The sequence below is a fragment of the Carassius gibelio genome, chromosome A4 (assembly GCF_023724105.1).
Source record: "Carassius gibelio isolate Cgi1373 ecotype wild population from Czech Republic chromosome A4, carGib1.2-hapl.c, whole genome shotgun sequence".
Lineage (NCBI taxonomy): Eukaryota > Metazoa > Chordata > Actinopteri > Cypriniformes > Cyprinidae > Carassius > Carassius gibelio.
Genome location: NC_068374.1, coordinates 20202552 through 20219137, shown reverse-complemented (window position 1 = coordinate 20219137; position 16586 = coordinate 20202552). Strand labels below are relative to the sequence as shown.

Genomic DNA, 16586 nt, shown 5'->3' with positions numbered 1-16586 from the left:
GTATTTATAATAGGTCTAACAACATAATACATGTACAGTACAGACCAAAAGTTTGGACACACTTTCTCATTCAAAGAGTTTTCTTTATTTTCATGACTATGAAAATTGCATTCACACTGAGGGCATCAAGGGCTATTTGACCAAGAAGGAGAGTGATGGGGTGCTGCACCAGATGACCTGGCTTCCACAGTCACCGGACCTGAACCCAATCGAGATGGTTTAGGGGTGAGCTGGACCACAGACAGAAGTCAAAAGGGCCAACAAGTGCTAAGCATCTCTCGGAGAACTCCTTCAAGACTGTTGGAAGACCATTTCAGGTGACTACCTCATGAAGCTCATCAAGAGAATGCCAAGAGTGTGCAAAGCAGTAATCAAAGCAAAAGGTGGCTACTTTGAAGAACCTACAATATGACATATTTTCAGTTGTTTCACACTTTTTTGTTATGTATATAATTCCATATATAATTCCACATGTGTTTATTCATAGTTTTGATGCCTTCAGTGTGAATCTAATTTTCATAGTCATGAAAATAAAGAAAACTCTTTGAATGAGAAGGTGTGTCCAAACTTTTGGTCTGTACTGTATATGTATTAAAGTTAACACATTGAGTGCAAGAACACAGATACATTTTTATAATAATAAATAAGTTAATGTTGATAAATGCAAAAATATAATGATAAGAATTAAGTTTAAATCTTAATGTTTAAACACCTGCATTACTCAGTTCCATATTATATACAAAACAATTGTTAATATTTTTTTTAGTCTGTACCTGTTTTGCCAAGAATCAGCGCATTACACATATATGATTCACAACTGCCACTGTATGATGCAAGGTGAGAGATTAAAATGCCTTTTCTTGGCCTCACCTGCATGCATCCTTTAAGACCCTGGTGGACATTGTTACTCTGTCCCAGAAGTCCACCTATGAACAGACTCCTCAGTTTGAGTCCAGGCAGCTCATTTCCAATCTCTGCTGACTTCTGTAAAGCATTGAAGACTTCAGTAAACAAGTTTCATCAAAGGAGAGTTCTATTTGGTAAAGACGGTGTAAACACAGAACTGACCATGAACATGTCGTAGTCCAGGAAAACATGTGCCATGTACTTTGTGTCCTTCCCATCTTTGCTGCTCCTCAGCTCCAGGAGGAGGTGGTGCCATTCCCCATCATTCACTCGGACCTCTGGGAAATCCAGCGTGGCCACTTTATACTCTCCCAACAGTACTTCAAAGCGCACATACTTGTCCCTTATCTTTGAAAAAGTAAAATTACAAATTTTCTGTAAATGTATAACTGTCATGCCTGTTTAGGAAATTGTATAAGAATTAACTGACATCAAATGAGAACGACCTGTATGATATTTGATGCTTACCAGAAGGTTAACTTGAGATGCGTCGCCAGCGTTGACTTGCAGTAGGGTTGCATTTCCACTGCTCTGTCTGGTGCGAAACATTAGGCTTATGTACCAGGGCACAGCAATGGTGATGTCAGGGTCAATCCACGACACCATGGCACGACCATCGAAGTGCTGCGGTGAAGGCATTACTGTAAGAAAGTAAGAAACAGTTTATGACTGACTGCATTAAAATGTATGCAGGAAAATGTATGTGGCTCAGAGCCTTTTGACTCTGAGCCACAAATTAGCTACATACTTAAAGGAATGGAAAAGCCTTAAACAAACTGAGACTTATCAGCGATGTACTCCAGTCTACTGTTTGATTTGTGTGCAGCCAAATCAAATAGCAGAAGTGTGATGGTATGGAAAAATGCTACAGTGGAGTCACAGAGTCAAGCGAGGACTTTTTTTCTGATTACTATTTTCTGGAGCTTGAGCTAAATACATAAATTAAACATTTTTTGGCACATTGCAGTGACCAGGAAATTATGTTACACTTAAAGGGTTAGTTCACCCAAAAATGAAAATTAGCTTGTGCTTTACTCACCCTCTAGGCATCCTAGGTGTATATGACTTTCTTCTTTCAGATGAATCCAGTCCGATTTATATTAAAAATTGTCCTGGCTATTCCAAGATGTCATAGTAAATTGGTGTTGTACGTGATTAGTGACGAATAGAGATGGAGAACAAAACAAATGCTGGTCATGAATTAGAAGTACAAACCGAAGATTTGCAAAGAAACATGATTGAGGATTTTGATATAAACCAAGAGGAAAATGATTCCTTATATTATATTATATTATTCCATATTTCAGAGAAGTGCCCGCTGCGCATACGTTCTGCGTCATATGTCGGAACGGCTTCCGTGTATGAGAGATAATGGAAGTGAGAGAAAAGTGTTTATTGTGTTTGAAATATGGATATTTTCCTTATAAAAAATTAATGCATTCACTACAAAAAGGACTTTATTCATTCCCCGGAGCTGTGTGAGACATGCTTTATTTTGAAAGCCTGCACTTTATTTGACGACTTGTGGATTGTTCAACTGCAGCACATGCTAAAAGAAGAAAGTAATATACACCTAGTTTTCGATCATTACCTACAGCAAGTATAAAAACAGGAAGCAAAGCCAAAACCTGGATATTTTAGGCAATATTGAAAACCTGGCCAGGACATGTACAAGAAAAAGAGCATGAATGGTCACCCTTCATTGTATTGTATGTATACAGGTGCTGGTCACATAATTAGAATATCATCAAAAAGTTGATATATTTCACTAATTTCATTCAAAAAGTGAAACTTAATTATATTATTTTCATACGTATATTATTTTCATTCCTTACACACAGACTGATATATTTCAAATGTTTATTTCTTTAAATTTGGTGATTATAACTGACAACTAAGGAAAATCCCAAATTCAGTATCTCAGAAAAATAAAATTTAACTTAAGACCAATACAAAGAAAGGATTTTTAGAAATCTTGACCAACTGAAAAGTATGAACATGAAAAGTATGAGCATGTACAGCACTCAATACATAGTTGGGCCTCCTTTTGCCTGAATTACTGCAGCAATGCGGCGTGGCATGGAGTCGATCAGTCTGTTGCACTGCTAAGGTGTCATGAGAGCCCAGTTTGCTCAGATAGTGGCCCTCAGCTCTTTGCATTGTTGGGTCTGGCATATCGCATCTTCCTCTTCAAAATACCCCATAGATTTTCTATGGGGTTCAGGTCAAGGGAGTTTGCTAGCTAATTAAAAACAGGTATACCATGGTCCTTAACCTGTTAACCTGAACCCCATGTAGCAGAAATGAGTCAAACCAGACAAATCAAAGAGTCTATCAGAGCTGTGTGCATTGAAACGAGAGCCGAACTCCTCAGGAAGTCATAAATCAGTTCTAGTGCCACAAGAACCAAGCAAGATAACCAACCAACCAACTTGTTCACACAACAGCTTTCAACATGAACACCACTAGAGCATTTATTTACAATTTCAATTCGAAGAAGAGATTGTCAAATTTGTTGTTCATAATTGAAATGCAACGCTGGACATCACATGGAAACCCATGAGAGTACTGCACAAGTCCCATTGACTCCCCCCCCCCCCCACACCTAGTGAAACCAGACTGAAATTCCTAAGGGGGAAGGGCTTTAAACCTTTGTCTTCACAGAAAAGTCCCTTTGCCAGAGAATGGCAAAGAAACTGCTTTTTATACATTATATATGGACCAGAATGAACTCAAAAAGACTTGTAAATGAATCGTTCCATTGCTTAACTCCATATTCATTTATGTGTAACCCACACATTTGACTATCATGTATAATCACTTATTGTGTATGTCTTTTGATAACTATAGGATACATAGTCATGTCTAGTATTGACATAATCGAATTTTCTTGCTTGATATTGTCCTGACAATCATTTATTTGTAAAATATATCATAATCATGTTATAGGAATCATGTCCAAAATTAGACCCTGTGAGGCAAGAACCACATGCTTGGTAAGATAAACAAATGATTTATGATACCCCAGACTCAAGACCATATCTGATTGGTCAAGGCAACATTTGAGGGGTGGCCAACAAGGAAGTTTAAATACGTTGGGACCCCATGAAATTTGGCTTTTAGTTCTAGCATTGCTTGTGCTATCAGTCATGCCTTGCTTTTAGTCTGCTTTTAGTCCCTAGCTGCTGCTATTAGCCATGTCTGCTTTTAGTTCCAGCCTTGCTCGTGCTATCAGTCATGCTATTAGTCATGCCTGCTCTTAGCTTTTAGCTTGTAGCTTTACTACCTAGCTTTAGCTTGTAGCATCTAGCCATGCGGTTAGTCATCATTGTTCTTTGAGCGCGGTTCCAGCGTGCCTGCCTGCTGCTACTATTCCACAATGAGAAGGAACACAACCTAGTCTCGTCAAACTTTATTTCTTTTCTTTTCCGTTTGAGAGTTTCGTGTTCTGAGTTAAGTTTTGTAACGTCGACCTCGTCTGCGCGTTTGAACTCCCACCAGCCACACAACTCCAGCTTCAGCCAACGCCCAAGCACGGGCTCCCCAAGACGTCACTTCAGCCAACTGAACTTCCAGCCAATCAGCGACACTGGGATACCCCTTTCAACTGGAGTCCCTTTCACAGAAAACGAAGGCAACGTATTCCCAGATATTTGTTGTGCTGGTGTATCTAATATAATTTTAACCCCATTGAGGAACTCAATGCGAGCGCTAATTACGTGATTGATGGTTGTTCATGTCTATGCAATTTAACGTATTGCTGTTAACTTGGGATTCCATATTTCCATTCTCTTAAACTCATCTTTCCCTAACTTTCGACCTTCCTGCAACTTGTGTGAATGTGCGTATGCGTGCGTTTATGTGTTAGATTAGTTTATATGTCTTAGATTTATCTAATAAAGCCTTATTCATATTGAAAAGAGAAGTATCTTGTGTTTTGTGCTTACAAGTTAATGCCTTAAACTGCCGATCTTGTTACTGTGCTAATTGATAGTGTTTTCACTATAGTTTGGATATTAGTATCCAGCGCAGATTTGATGTTAAACGGCTCGTTCACTGAACCGCAGGCGCGTCTCCGTGAACAGCCGTGAACAGTGATTCTGTTCAAATTCCCTTTAAAATCTTAAATGATTCCCTTTGAGCTAAATTGACCTGTTTCCCTTACATTATAATGGTGGAGAAAATGCGGGCAGTTTAATCTAAATTGTGAGCATAAACCAAGTTTATTTAATCTTTGATTTTGCTAAAGGAATGAAAGATGAGAAGCTTGCGAGACCGGAGTATGTAGGTGTGTGTGTGTGTGTTTGTGTGACGCGTGACGAAAGCAGCGCCCCCCCCCCCCCCCCCCCCCGAATGAAAGGTGCTAGAAGAAACTTTAACTCAAGTCCGTCTCTTCAATGTTAACAGCAGTAAGTGAACTTAAAAGTAAACATCTGAGATCGCACAATAAGGTAGAAATTGAGCGTGTTCCTCATTTGTGTAATGCCTTGTTTTATAGCTGATTTGATTTCACTGCGTGTTCCAGTGTCTCAAACGCTATCTCAGTCACTGTTTGCTGAACGGAGCTAAACTGTTAGTGTTTCAAAAGGGATATAAATCGGTGAATAAAGAATAGTGTTGAGCGGGTTCCTCAATCTATTTATCAAAGTCCCCGTATTCATATTTCATATAGTTTGATTGCCAGTGCGTGTTCCACTGCCGAATCAAATTTGATATTCGACTCCCCTAAGTTAACATTAAACATTAGAGAACAATGTTTGTCCATTTGTATCCGTTCACAAAGTGAATGCAATCTCGCGTAACACTGCGTGTGTCCGAGAGTAATTTGAATGGGAGTGTTTTAAAAGCTTGATCAAGTAAATTTTAACTGTGTACCAACAGCGAAGGAAAACTTTTATGTTTGTGTCCAGAAAAAACTGGCACGGAGAATCAAATTGCTGAGATTGATATAATAACTACAGCAGGAAGCTGCTATTTGAATTAAGATAAATTTAACTCTATACAAACTGAGAGTTTAAGTGCCACATCGCAAAACCAACTGAAAGGCGGTGTTGTTATTTGTACAGTGTTGAAATGAGCCGACATTTCATGTAACATGCTTAACTGTATTTGCAACAATGCAACGATTCATGTGCTAATCCACTAGAATGTGTTTTGGTTGACATAGTGACGACCGTGACCCGGAAGCCTAACGTACTTCCGGAGCAACTCTGAACTGTGCACGCTCAGCGCACAAACTCCGCGGTGTCGCTAAGCTAACGAAACCATTGCATTTACATTGAAGTCTATACTAAAGCCACTAGCCTCAAAGGTTAGCCGTTAGCATTACCATCCAGTGGTAGAATACTGTGTGTTTGGGCAACGCTGACGTGATTTAACCATTTTAAACATCTTAACTAACACTTGTTAGTCCCTTTCTTGTTATCGCTCTCTTTTCTCATTAGAACACTTATTTTCATTTTACTAGAAAGGGAAATACTGACTCACAATTATTAATTGTCAAATTTAAATTTAATTGAAACATTAAATTTATTTTGAATCATTTAAAATTTCCCTCTCAGATCATTTCCTATGATCTTTTATTTCTAGTATTCTCTTTTGGGTCTAATTATTTTAGGAATGAATAAGCCTTGAACTTTGGAAGTTAAGTAAACTTATTCTTCCTAATTTATTTATTACCCATCTGAATATACACTATTCAGACCTTTACTTATTTGAATGCGTTTTACCCTTCTTCCTGTTTTGGTTATACACTTAACCACTATTGTTTTACGTATTGATTTCCTCTTTTTAATTTCATGTTTGCATATTTTGCCCATTTATTAATTTTTAATTTTCCTATTTCTTACCATTTCTTTACTTGTGTATCCTAGCCTGGGAACGACAAACCTGAGCCCTAAAAGGAGACATTGTTATCCCTCACTACGAGTTCAAATAAATTAGAAAGACAACTCTCTTTCACTTAAAGTTTATTTTGTTTGATTAGTTGTGCAGCAACTAACACAACGCTCTCCTTGTAGTTGAGATAACCGCTACTGAGACTTACCATCTCCGTCCTCTCTCTCCTTTACTTTCCTCGTCTCTTTTTACATTTGTAGGACATGTAAGAACCATCAATCAATTCTAAGTGAAGTAAATACACAATCGTGCCAAAGACGACGAATCATTCTTATGAATTTGATTGTAATCATCCTCTCATTTGTTCTTCCTAACCTCCCTACATTTGGAAACGCAATCCAAGTTTTAGCATCTCATCCAACGTTGAGATCAATTTAATAGAGATACGTGTTGAGCAACTGTCGCCTTCGCTGACTCCCTGGTGAGCGGTCCAACTGAAAGGTGTATGGTGTCAATCCTGTCAGACTAAGAAAAGAGATATCAGAATTATTATTGTATTCTTTTGTCCAAAGAAAGAAATATAATAATATTGTTTACGTTTTTGATAACATTTAATTGGAAAAAAAAAATAATTTTCCTCATTTGAAAAACATACATTTTGCTTGTCATTTGAATTTGTTTTTCACCTCTGTCTCTCTTTTCCTCTTCCTCATTAGAGTGACAAAGTCTTCGCATCTCTAGTCTACTTAGACACCCTGAGACCAACACAGTCATCACCACATTTCACTAGTGGTTCACAATCACTGATACAACACTTAGTTGTCCCACCACACATAGGCTTTTACTCCACACAGATCTGTGTCAGTCTCTCTTCTTCCCAGCGTGCCAACATGCCGCAGACTGCAGACCCCATCTCCCATGGGGAAGATGTGAACATGTGGCTGAGAGGCATGACAGACAGCCTCACTCCAAAGACATTTGAACTGTTATTATTTTTAATAATAATCCTAATCCTGAGAAGATTCCTGACACAAGATTCAAGCCAGAACAACAACCACGAGGAGCTAGTCAAGATCACGAGCTCACTAAGCTATGCCTTCACAACCCAGCTGAAACTGAGCGACAAGCACATCACCCACCTTCAAGAGGAGCTGACACGTGCTCAACGTCGAATAGACAAGCTGGAAGTGAAAGTTCAAAATCAACTCAAAGCACCCAGCGAGAGGGAGCAGGATACAACAGAACAAGTTATGAAGCTCCTAGCAGCCCTGGCAGCAGCTCAGCTCGACCAGCAACATACAACGGCTGCTCAGAAAGACCTGGTAAACAGACTCCAGTATGCCGAACAGCTACTGGAGAAAGCCAAGATAGACATCAGAAACAAGAATTCTGAAATCAGTGCTTTGAAAGACCACCTTGAAAGGTACAGAACTGAAATGGACAATCTGACCCAACAACTAGATGATACCAACGATGAGCTCTACATGGTCAGAAAAGAACTCCAAAATGCTTACAAGCACAAACTAGAGCCAAGGAAAGAGAAACCTCTCTTAGCCTCATCACTGCTGAGCAGAGCAGAGTCCCACGTCCAAGAACTGGCATATGACGAAAGGAGCGAAGGGCCACAACCCAAAACCTCACCTGCCTTCGCCACACAACCCTTTCCTGCCAACGAAAGAAAACCTCCCGTCCAAGGCCTTGAAGCTGCACATGGGATGACAATCAAAGACCTCAACAAGCTGTCTAAAAACATCAGCAGGTTCAACCCGAACTCCACAGAGAGCCCCGACATCCAAGCTTACCTGCGAGATATCGAATTTCACCTGGAAGTGAGACCTCATGTGACTGACAGAGACTGGTTATACCTCCTTAGAGCCACGTCCAGTCCCGAGGTACGAAACTTTCTAGATCGACAGCCCAGTCAAACCAAGTCAAACTACCAGCGACTTCGTGAGGTCCTGATTAAAGAGTTTACAGACCCAGAGTCTGAACATGGACTGTTAACTGCCTTGGAAACCAAACAAGGTCGTCAAGAGACTCCACAAGCTTATTACAACCGACTCCGACAAGCCTACTTTGGTGAACACAACAGCCCTGACCTTGAAGAGGATGTGAACTTCAAAAGCCTCTTCCTAAGAAATCTGCACTCTGGAGTCAGTCACCATCTAGGTGTCAAGGCCTGTCCGAACTCCATGACCATCCAACAGTTGCGTGACCTAACACAGAAGGCCTATAACAAGCAGAAGGTGGCCTCAAAGAAAGGTAACAAAACATCCACACTCTTGAACTCTGTCAACAAAGACTCAAGCCTTGCACTGGACAACACCCAGTGGCATCACAACACCAGAGTCTTCCATCAAGAGCACAGAGAACGTGACGCCCATATCCACGACCGCTTTCAGCCCAACTGCTGGAAAAATCCATGGGACCAGCCACGCTTCTCAAGAAACCAAAAGGATAACATCTGGAAACCTAACCAGATATCCAAAGGTAATCACCTGACTCATCCAAGAGCAACTCGTGTGGGTAAGCGACAACAAAACCCACCTCAGCACCACTCAGACATGCACAGTGCTGAGTATGCACAAAAACATGACCGCTTACCATTAGAAGACACGGAACAAGTCATGGAACAACTAAGAGAGTTCCTTCACGACAATTTACATGCATATGACCACAAAGTTGAGTCATGCTCGCTGTGACCAGCGACAGAACGGAAGGCCGGTGATCCCCTGGTGCACCACATCAGAGATGACAAGCACCTGTTCAACAACAACCCAGAATGAACAAGCCTTTAACGGCCAACTGTTGATGAAAAATCTGAGGTACTAAAGGACATCACCTCAGACACCTAACACAGTCACTAACAAACTGTCAAATGAACTCCAACTCCAAGTTCCAAATTCCCTGTCTGTGCAACAGCAACCACCAGAGCACAGAAGGTCAGAAAGTCTGCTACAGCCAGAAGGCATCACAAGAAGAATGCAACATAGGAGACAAGTTTTGCAACTCAGCTTCACACAGCCATGCCAAACTGCCTCCGACTGTCTGCTAAAGAACTTCCTGCCTTGCTGGACTGACCCCTCATTAGACCATGGACACGCCCTCATTCAAGCCAAGGATGCAGAGAGCCAGTCTTTAGTGACATGCTAGAAAAAGGGGGAGACAACACAGACTTGAACAGATCTGACCACACATGCACTACACCAGTAACACACAACATTACCTACACCCAGAGGTAAACACATCTACTGATAACACAGTCAACAAACATATTCTTCCCACAGGTAGAATATCCAACTTTTAGTGTAACAAAGTTACACATACCCACCATGAAGAAACGTGCAGCCATCCTCACAATAGGTAGAACACCTGACACTAAGTTAAGGTTCATGACACACTAGCTGCACCTGACATCCTAGCTCAATAGTAGTTGTAACACATGCTAGGAAAACCCACAGCAGCCTTGTTTTGTTTTGTTCTTCTTCTACCTATCCTTCTCCTTCCCCTCTTTCCTGAGTAGGTGAAATGCCTAGACACCCTGCGAGGGTCGAAGGTCTGATATTAGGATTGACTCGCAACACCTAATATCCGCCAGCCACTCTAAACTGAATGGAAGCCAGAGAGCTCCATGCATGATAGGTCAATTCATTGAATTGAAAATGAAATTACTAGAAAACTAATGGTAAACATGTAAAGTAAGACAACCTAGAAGAACCAAACAAAGTTAACCACAAATTTGATTGATGAATCAAAATAAAAACAATTTCCAAGACGATCTAAACTATCCTCAATGTGCTAAACTACATTGACTAATTGAACTTAACCACGTGTACCTAAATAACCTGATGCCTGCACCAGTACAGTAACTGTCATGGAGGTGTTGTCTTGCTGTTTGCTGTGTTTGTCTGCTTCTTCTGCCTTTGTTTCTCCAGCGATCGACGATGTCTTCACCTAAACACCTCGCCGATCGAAAGGGGGATATATGTAGCAGAAATGAGTCAAACCAGACAAATCAAAGAGTCTATCAGAGCTGTGTGCATTGAAACGAGAGCCGAACTCCTCAGGAAGTCATAAATCAGTTCTAGTGCCACAAGAACCAAGCAAGATAACCAACCAACCAACTTGTTCACACAACAGCTTTCAACATGAACACCACTAGAGCATTTATTTACAATTTCAATTCGAAGAAGAGATTGTCAAATTTGTTGTTCATAATTGAAATGCAACGCTGGACATCACATGGAAACCCACGAGAGTACTGCACAAGTCCCATTGACTTCCCCCCCCCCACACCTAGTGAAACCAGACTGAAATTCCTAAGGGGGAAGGTCTTTAAACCTTTGTCTTCACAGAAAAGTCCCTTTGCCAGAGAATGGCAAAGAAACTGCTTTTTATACATTATATATGGACCAGAATGAACTCAAAAAGACTTGTAAATGAATCGTTCCATTGCTTAACTCCATATTCATTTATGTGTAACCCACACATTTGACTATCATGTATAATCACTTATTGTGTATGTCTTTTGATAACTATAGGATACATAGTCATGTCTAGTATTGACATAATCGAATTTTCTTGCTTGATATTGTCCTGACAATCATTTATTTGTAAAATATATCATAATCATGTTATAGGAATCATGTCCAAAATTAGACCCTGTGAGGCAAGAACCACATGCTTGGTAAGATAAACGAATGATTTATGATACCCCAGACTCAAGACCATATCTGATTGGTCAAGCCAACATTTGAGGGGTGGCCAACAAGGAAGTTTAAATACGTTGGGACCCCATGAAATTTGGCTTTTAGTTCTAGCATTGCTTGTGCTATCAGTCATGCCTTGCTTTTAGTCTGCTTTTAGTCCCTAGCTGCTGCTATTAGCCATGTCTGCTTTTAGTTCCAGCCTTGCTCGTGCTATCAGTCATGCTATTAGTCATGCCTGCTCTTAGCTTTTTGTCATGATTCTGCCCTCGTGTCCTTGATTTTTCCTAGTCTTGAGGCAGGATCATGACAGACCCGTGTTTTGTGTACAAGCGCATGGCCTTGTCTTTGGGCCATGTGCTTGTGTTGTCTCGTTCCCTTGCCCCGCCCCCCTTGTTATCCTAGTCGTGTCGTGATTGTCCTATCTGTAACACCTGTCGTGTCTTAATTGTTCCCCCAATTTAGATCTCCTAGTGTGCTCTGTCTTGCGTCGGTTCATTGTGATTTGTGTTCCACATATGTATTCCTACTGGTCAGTCTTGTGAGAAGTTTACCCTTGTAACCCCCTTTGAGAAGTCTTTGTATTACCGTGAGTGTTTGTTTGTAGTTAGTGTTTAAGAGTTTGTTTTTCATGTCAATCATGTCCTGTTAACTTGTTTTGTTTCTGGCCTACCCGTTGTTTTCCCCCTCGTGGGTTTTTGTTTTCCCTTTTTTGTTAAATAAATCCTGTGTTTCGTTACTTCCTGTCTGCACCTGAGTTCCTCCCTTACCAAGACCCTGACAGAATGAACCGACCACCAAGGAACTCAGCAGGCAGGAGGGCCTCTGAGCTTCAGCGTCAGGCGGAGTTCCGGAGGCTGTGCTGGACGTCATCCCCCGCCGACAGGAAGGGGGTCACCCTCCCATACTCGCCTGAGGGGGAATGGGTCCTCCGTAATTATGCCCGGCTGTGGGAAAGCATCTCCCAGGAGGAGCCACAGAGGTCCCCTCCACCTACCCAGCTGCCAACGATCCCTGAGGGTCGTGTCCTGGCCGTGGCAACCCTGGGGGATCAGGCAAGCCCCTCCCAGAGTCCTGAGGTGCCCTCCTCAGCCAGCAGTCTCCCCATGAAACGAGGGAGACGGTTTTCATGGGAGTCGGCTTCAGAGTCTTCGGCGTCCGAGTCTGCCCTGTCCGAGACCAAACTCCCCCAACCCGCCTCTGACCCAGCTGTAGCCTCTGCACCGCGCCCGAGGAGGAAGAGGAAGAAGAAGGGGCCTGCCGGTCCTGTGACCCTGTCTCCTCCCGAGTCAGCAGCGGTGAGCGTGCCTGAGCCAGCAGCGGTGAGCGCTGGCGTGCCCGTGCCAGCAGCGGAGAGAGCTGGCGTGCCCGTGCCAGCAGCGGTGAGCGCTGGCGTGCCCGTGCCAGCAGCGGAGCGAGCTGGCGTGCCCGTGCCAGCAGCGGTGAGCGCTGGCGTGCCCGTGCCAGCAGCGGAGAGAGCTGGCGTGCCCGAGCCAGCAGCGGTGGGCGTGCCCGAGCCAGCAGCGGTGGGCGTGCCCGAGCCAGCAGCGGTGAGCGTGCCCGAGCCAGCAACAGTGAGCGTGCCCGAGCCGGCAAAGAAGAGAGCTGCAGTCGTGAGAGCGGAGGAGAGAGCCGCGGCCGACTCTGCAGCAAAGACTCTTGTACAGTCGGTCTCATCCCATAAGGAGCTGCCTATTATCCTAGCTGCTAAAGCTTTTTCTGATTACTTGTCCCGTCTTGTCCAAATTTTAGAAGTCCCCGTCAGTCCTGTTTTGTCCCCTGACCCTGTCCCCAGAAGTCCTAAGTGTCCAGCCGTTGTCTCCCCGTGTCCTGTTGATGTGGCCCCGTGTCCCGTTGATGTGGCCCCGTGTCCCGTTGATGTGGCCCCGTGTCCCGTTGATGTGCCCCCGTGTCCAGTAGATGTTGTATCCCCGTGTCCTGTTGTATCCCCGTGCCCTGTAGATGTAGTCGCCCCTCGTCCTGTTGATGTTGCCCCGCGTCCCGTAAGTGTTGCCCCGCGTCCTGTGTCTGCTCCTGTCAGTTATCCCGAGAACCCTCCCCGCCCCTCACCACCCAGACCTGCCCGTACCCCCCGTCGTCAGCCTTCGTCCTGTCCTCCTAGGATTCCTACCCCACCCACCCGCCCTGGTCTGTCCCCCATGAACTTTGTGGTCCCGCCCCCTCCCCTTCCCTGTTTGTTTTTTTTGATTTGTCACCCCAACCCTGCTGTTGTGTACTCATGTTTGCCTTTGTTGTTATTTGTCATGTCCTGTTGGTTTGTGTCTGTGTCCCAGTCTGTCATGTCAGTCGTGTCCCGTGTTTGATGTTCCCTTGAGGAGCGTCTGGAAGCCGCTCCTTAAGGGAGGGGTTCTGTCATGATTCTGCCCTCGTGTCCTTGATTTTTCCTAGTCTTGAGGCAGGATCATGACAGACCCGTGTTTTGTGTACAAGCGCATGGCCTTGTCTTTGGGCCATGTGCTTGTGTTGTCTCGTTCCCTTGCCCCGCCCCCCTTGTTATCCTAGTCGTGTCGTGATTGTCCTATCTGTAACACCTGTCGTGTCTTAATTGTTCCCCCAATTTAGATCTCCTAGTGTGCTCTGTCTTGCGTCGGTTCATTGTGATTTGTGTTCCACATATGTATTCCTACTGGTCAGTCTTGTGAGAAGTTTACCCTTGTAACCCCCTTTGAGAAGTCTTTGTATTACCGTGAGTGTTTGTTTGTAGTTAGTGTTTAAGAGTTTGTTTTTCATGTCAATCATGTCCTGTTAACTTGTTTTGTTTCTGGCCTACCCGTTGTTTTCCCCCTCGTGGGTTTTTGTTTTCCCTTTTTTGTTAAATAAATCCTGTGTTTCGTTACTTCCTGTCTGCACCTGAGTTCCTCCCTTACCAAGACCCTGACAGCTTTTAGCTTGTAGCTTTACTACCTAGCTTTAGCTTGTAGCATCTAGCCATGCGGTTAGTCATCATTGTTCTTTGAGCGCGGTTCCAGCGTGCCTGCCTGCTGCTACTATTCCACAATGAGAAGGAACACAACCTAGTCTCGTCAAACTTTATTTCTTTTCTTTTCCGTTTGAGAGTTTCGTGTTCTGAGTTAAGTTTTGTAACGTCGACCTCGTCTGCGCGTTTGAACTCCCACCAGCCACACAATTCGTCACTTCAGCCAACTGAACTTCCAGCCAATCAGCGACACCGGGATACCCCTTTCAACTGGAGTCCCTTTCACAGCAAACGAAGGCAACGTATTCCCAGATATTTGTTGTGCTGGTGTATCTAATATAATTTTAACCCCATTGAGGAACTCAATGCGAGCGCTAATTACGTGATTGATGGTTGTTCATGTCTATGCAATTTAACGTATTGCTGTTAACTTGGGATTCCATATTTCCATTCTCTTAAACTCATCTTTCCCTAACTTTCGACCTTCCTGCAACTTGTGTGAATGTGCGTATGCGTGCGTTTATGTGTTAGATTAGTTTATATGTCTTAGATTTATCTAATAAAGCCTTATTCATATTGAAAAGAGAAGTATCTTGTGTTTTGTGCTTACAAGTTAATGTCTTAAACTGCCGATCTTGTTACTGTGCTAATTGATAGTGTTTTCACTATAGTTTGAATATTAGTATCCAGCGCAGATTTGATGTTAAACGGCTCGTTCACTGAACCGCAGGCGCGTCTCCGTGAACAGCCGTGAAACAGTGATTCTGTTCAAATTCCCTTTAAAATCTAAAATGATTCCCTTTGAGCTAAATTGACCTGTTTCCCTTACACCCATTATGGGACTCAGAGATGAAAGTGCTCTACCAAATTTATAATTGTAATAGTTTCCTACTTCAGTGTGTTACAAACATAATTGTGGTGTCTTTAGAAAGAAGACCCTTTGTGCTTCACTTTTTATCAACCAGATTTGATAATGCTCACAAATATTAAAAGTTATAGACACTAAAGTTCCTTTTTTTTTTTTTTTTTTTTTTTACCACTCTTAAATATTCTTTTATTTGATATAAAAATACATTAAATGAGTCCTGGAGCAATCTAGAAAAGTAATGGGTTGAAAGCCAAATGTCTCATGAGTTTCTCTTTCAAATCTGAATAAAATATCATGAAAAATGAGACTCCTGCAAATATTTTTCTGAGACTATGTCTACAACCCCCACCCCCCAAATATAAGAAAATATATTTCCCAATAGTATTGAAGGCTTCTACAAACTATTTAGTCAGTAAACATACCAGTGCATAGTTTTTTTCAATTATAAAACACTAGACAGAAACTTAGACATCATATAAGTGATTTATTTGAGCACTAGAAAAATACAATAAGAATAACTTGAGTAAGAAAAATAAGAATGATAAGAAAAAAAAAAAGATTTAACTTTGTTTGCCAATTACAGAACATCCTGAGATTGCTAGAAATGCATCTTTTACAATGAATTACGATGCAAATAAGTGCTGATGTGCTGATGGTGACTTATACAGATGGTAATAACACAAATGTGCCATAAAGTAAATAATCCACTCTCTCTATTCATATAGACGTGTTCACTTTGATAGCCATGATCATACAGTAATAGCGAGCTCATTTGGGCTGATTTGCACTTAAACAGATGGTAATAATGCAGATACATTTATTTAAAAATAAAACAAACAAAGGAAATGCCATCGCTGTAAGTTCCGCCTCCATCAGCTGACAGGTGCGTCAGAGCGCATCACGAGGGAGCGCCAAATTCAAATAAACTATCTTCCGCCTATTTTTCATACATTCTTTTTTCCGGTGGATCGCCTCATTCTGTTTGTGACACTGTACGCTGCAAAACCATGCCGTGCTTTTACTACCAAGACGCAGTTGCCGACCATGAGTTATTCCATAACGGACACAAACAGTTCTGTCGCTGAAGAAATAAAATGTAAACAAAGGAATTATGATCCATATTACAACGTTATTGCTTCGTTGGACTAAACGTGCTTCATGAGATGTCGTTCAGTGGACCCTTCCTTACCTTTCTAACTAAACCGAGATTTACAGCTGTGGATGTGTTTATGACTCGTTATTACGATGGATCTGGTATGTACAGCGTTTCCTTTGTTCATGTTTTTTTATGTGTACTGCTTACACAAATGTAGCAAATACAGTCTTTATA

General features: G+C 42.2%; 1 protein-coding gene across 3 annotated transcripts in view; it reads right to left on the bottom strand.

The window, feature by feature from the left end:
• The window catches only part of LOC127972522 (cadherin EGF LAG seven-pass G-type receptor 1-like), a 100163-nt gene that overhangs the window by 34570 nt on the left and 49007 nt on the right, over positions 1 to 16586 (bottom strand). For all 3 annotated transcript variants that reach the window (XM_052576099.1, XM_052576089.1, XM_052576109.1), the window contains 3 exons: positions 1375 to 1547; positions 1069 to 1254; positions 871 to 984 (listed from right to left, as the gene is read on the bottom strand). In XM_052576099.1, coding sequence (XP_052432059.1) covers positions 871 to 984; positions 1069 to 1254; positions 1375 to 1547 — 473 coding nt within the window. The remainder of the gene's footprint in view (positions 1 to 870; positions 985 to 1068; positions 1255 to 1374; positions 1548 to 16586) is intronic.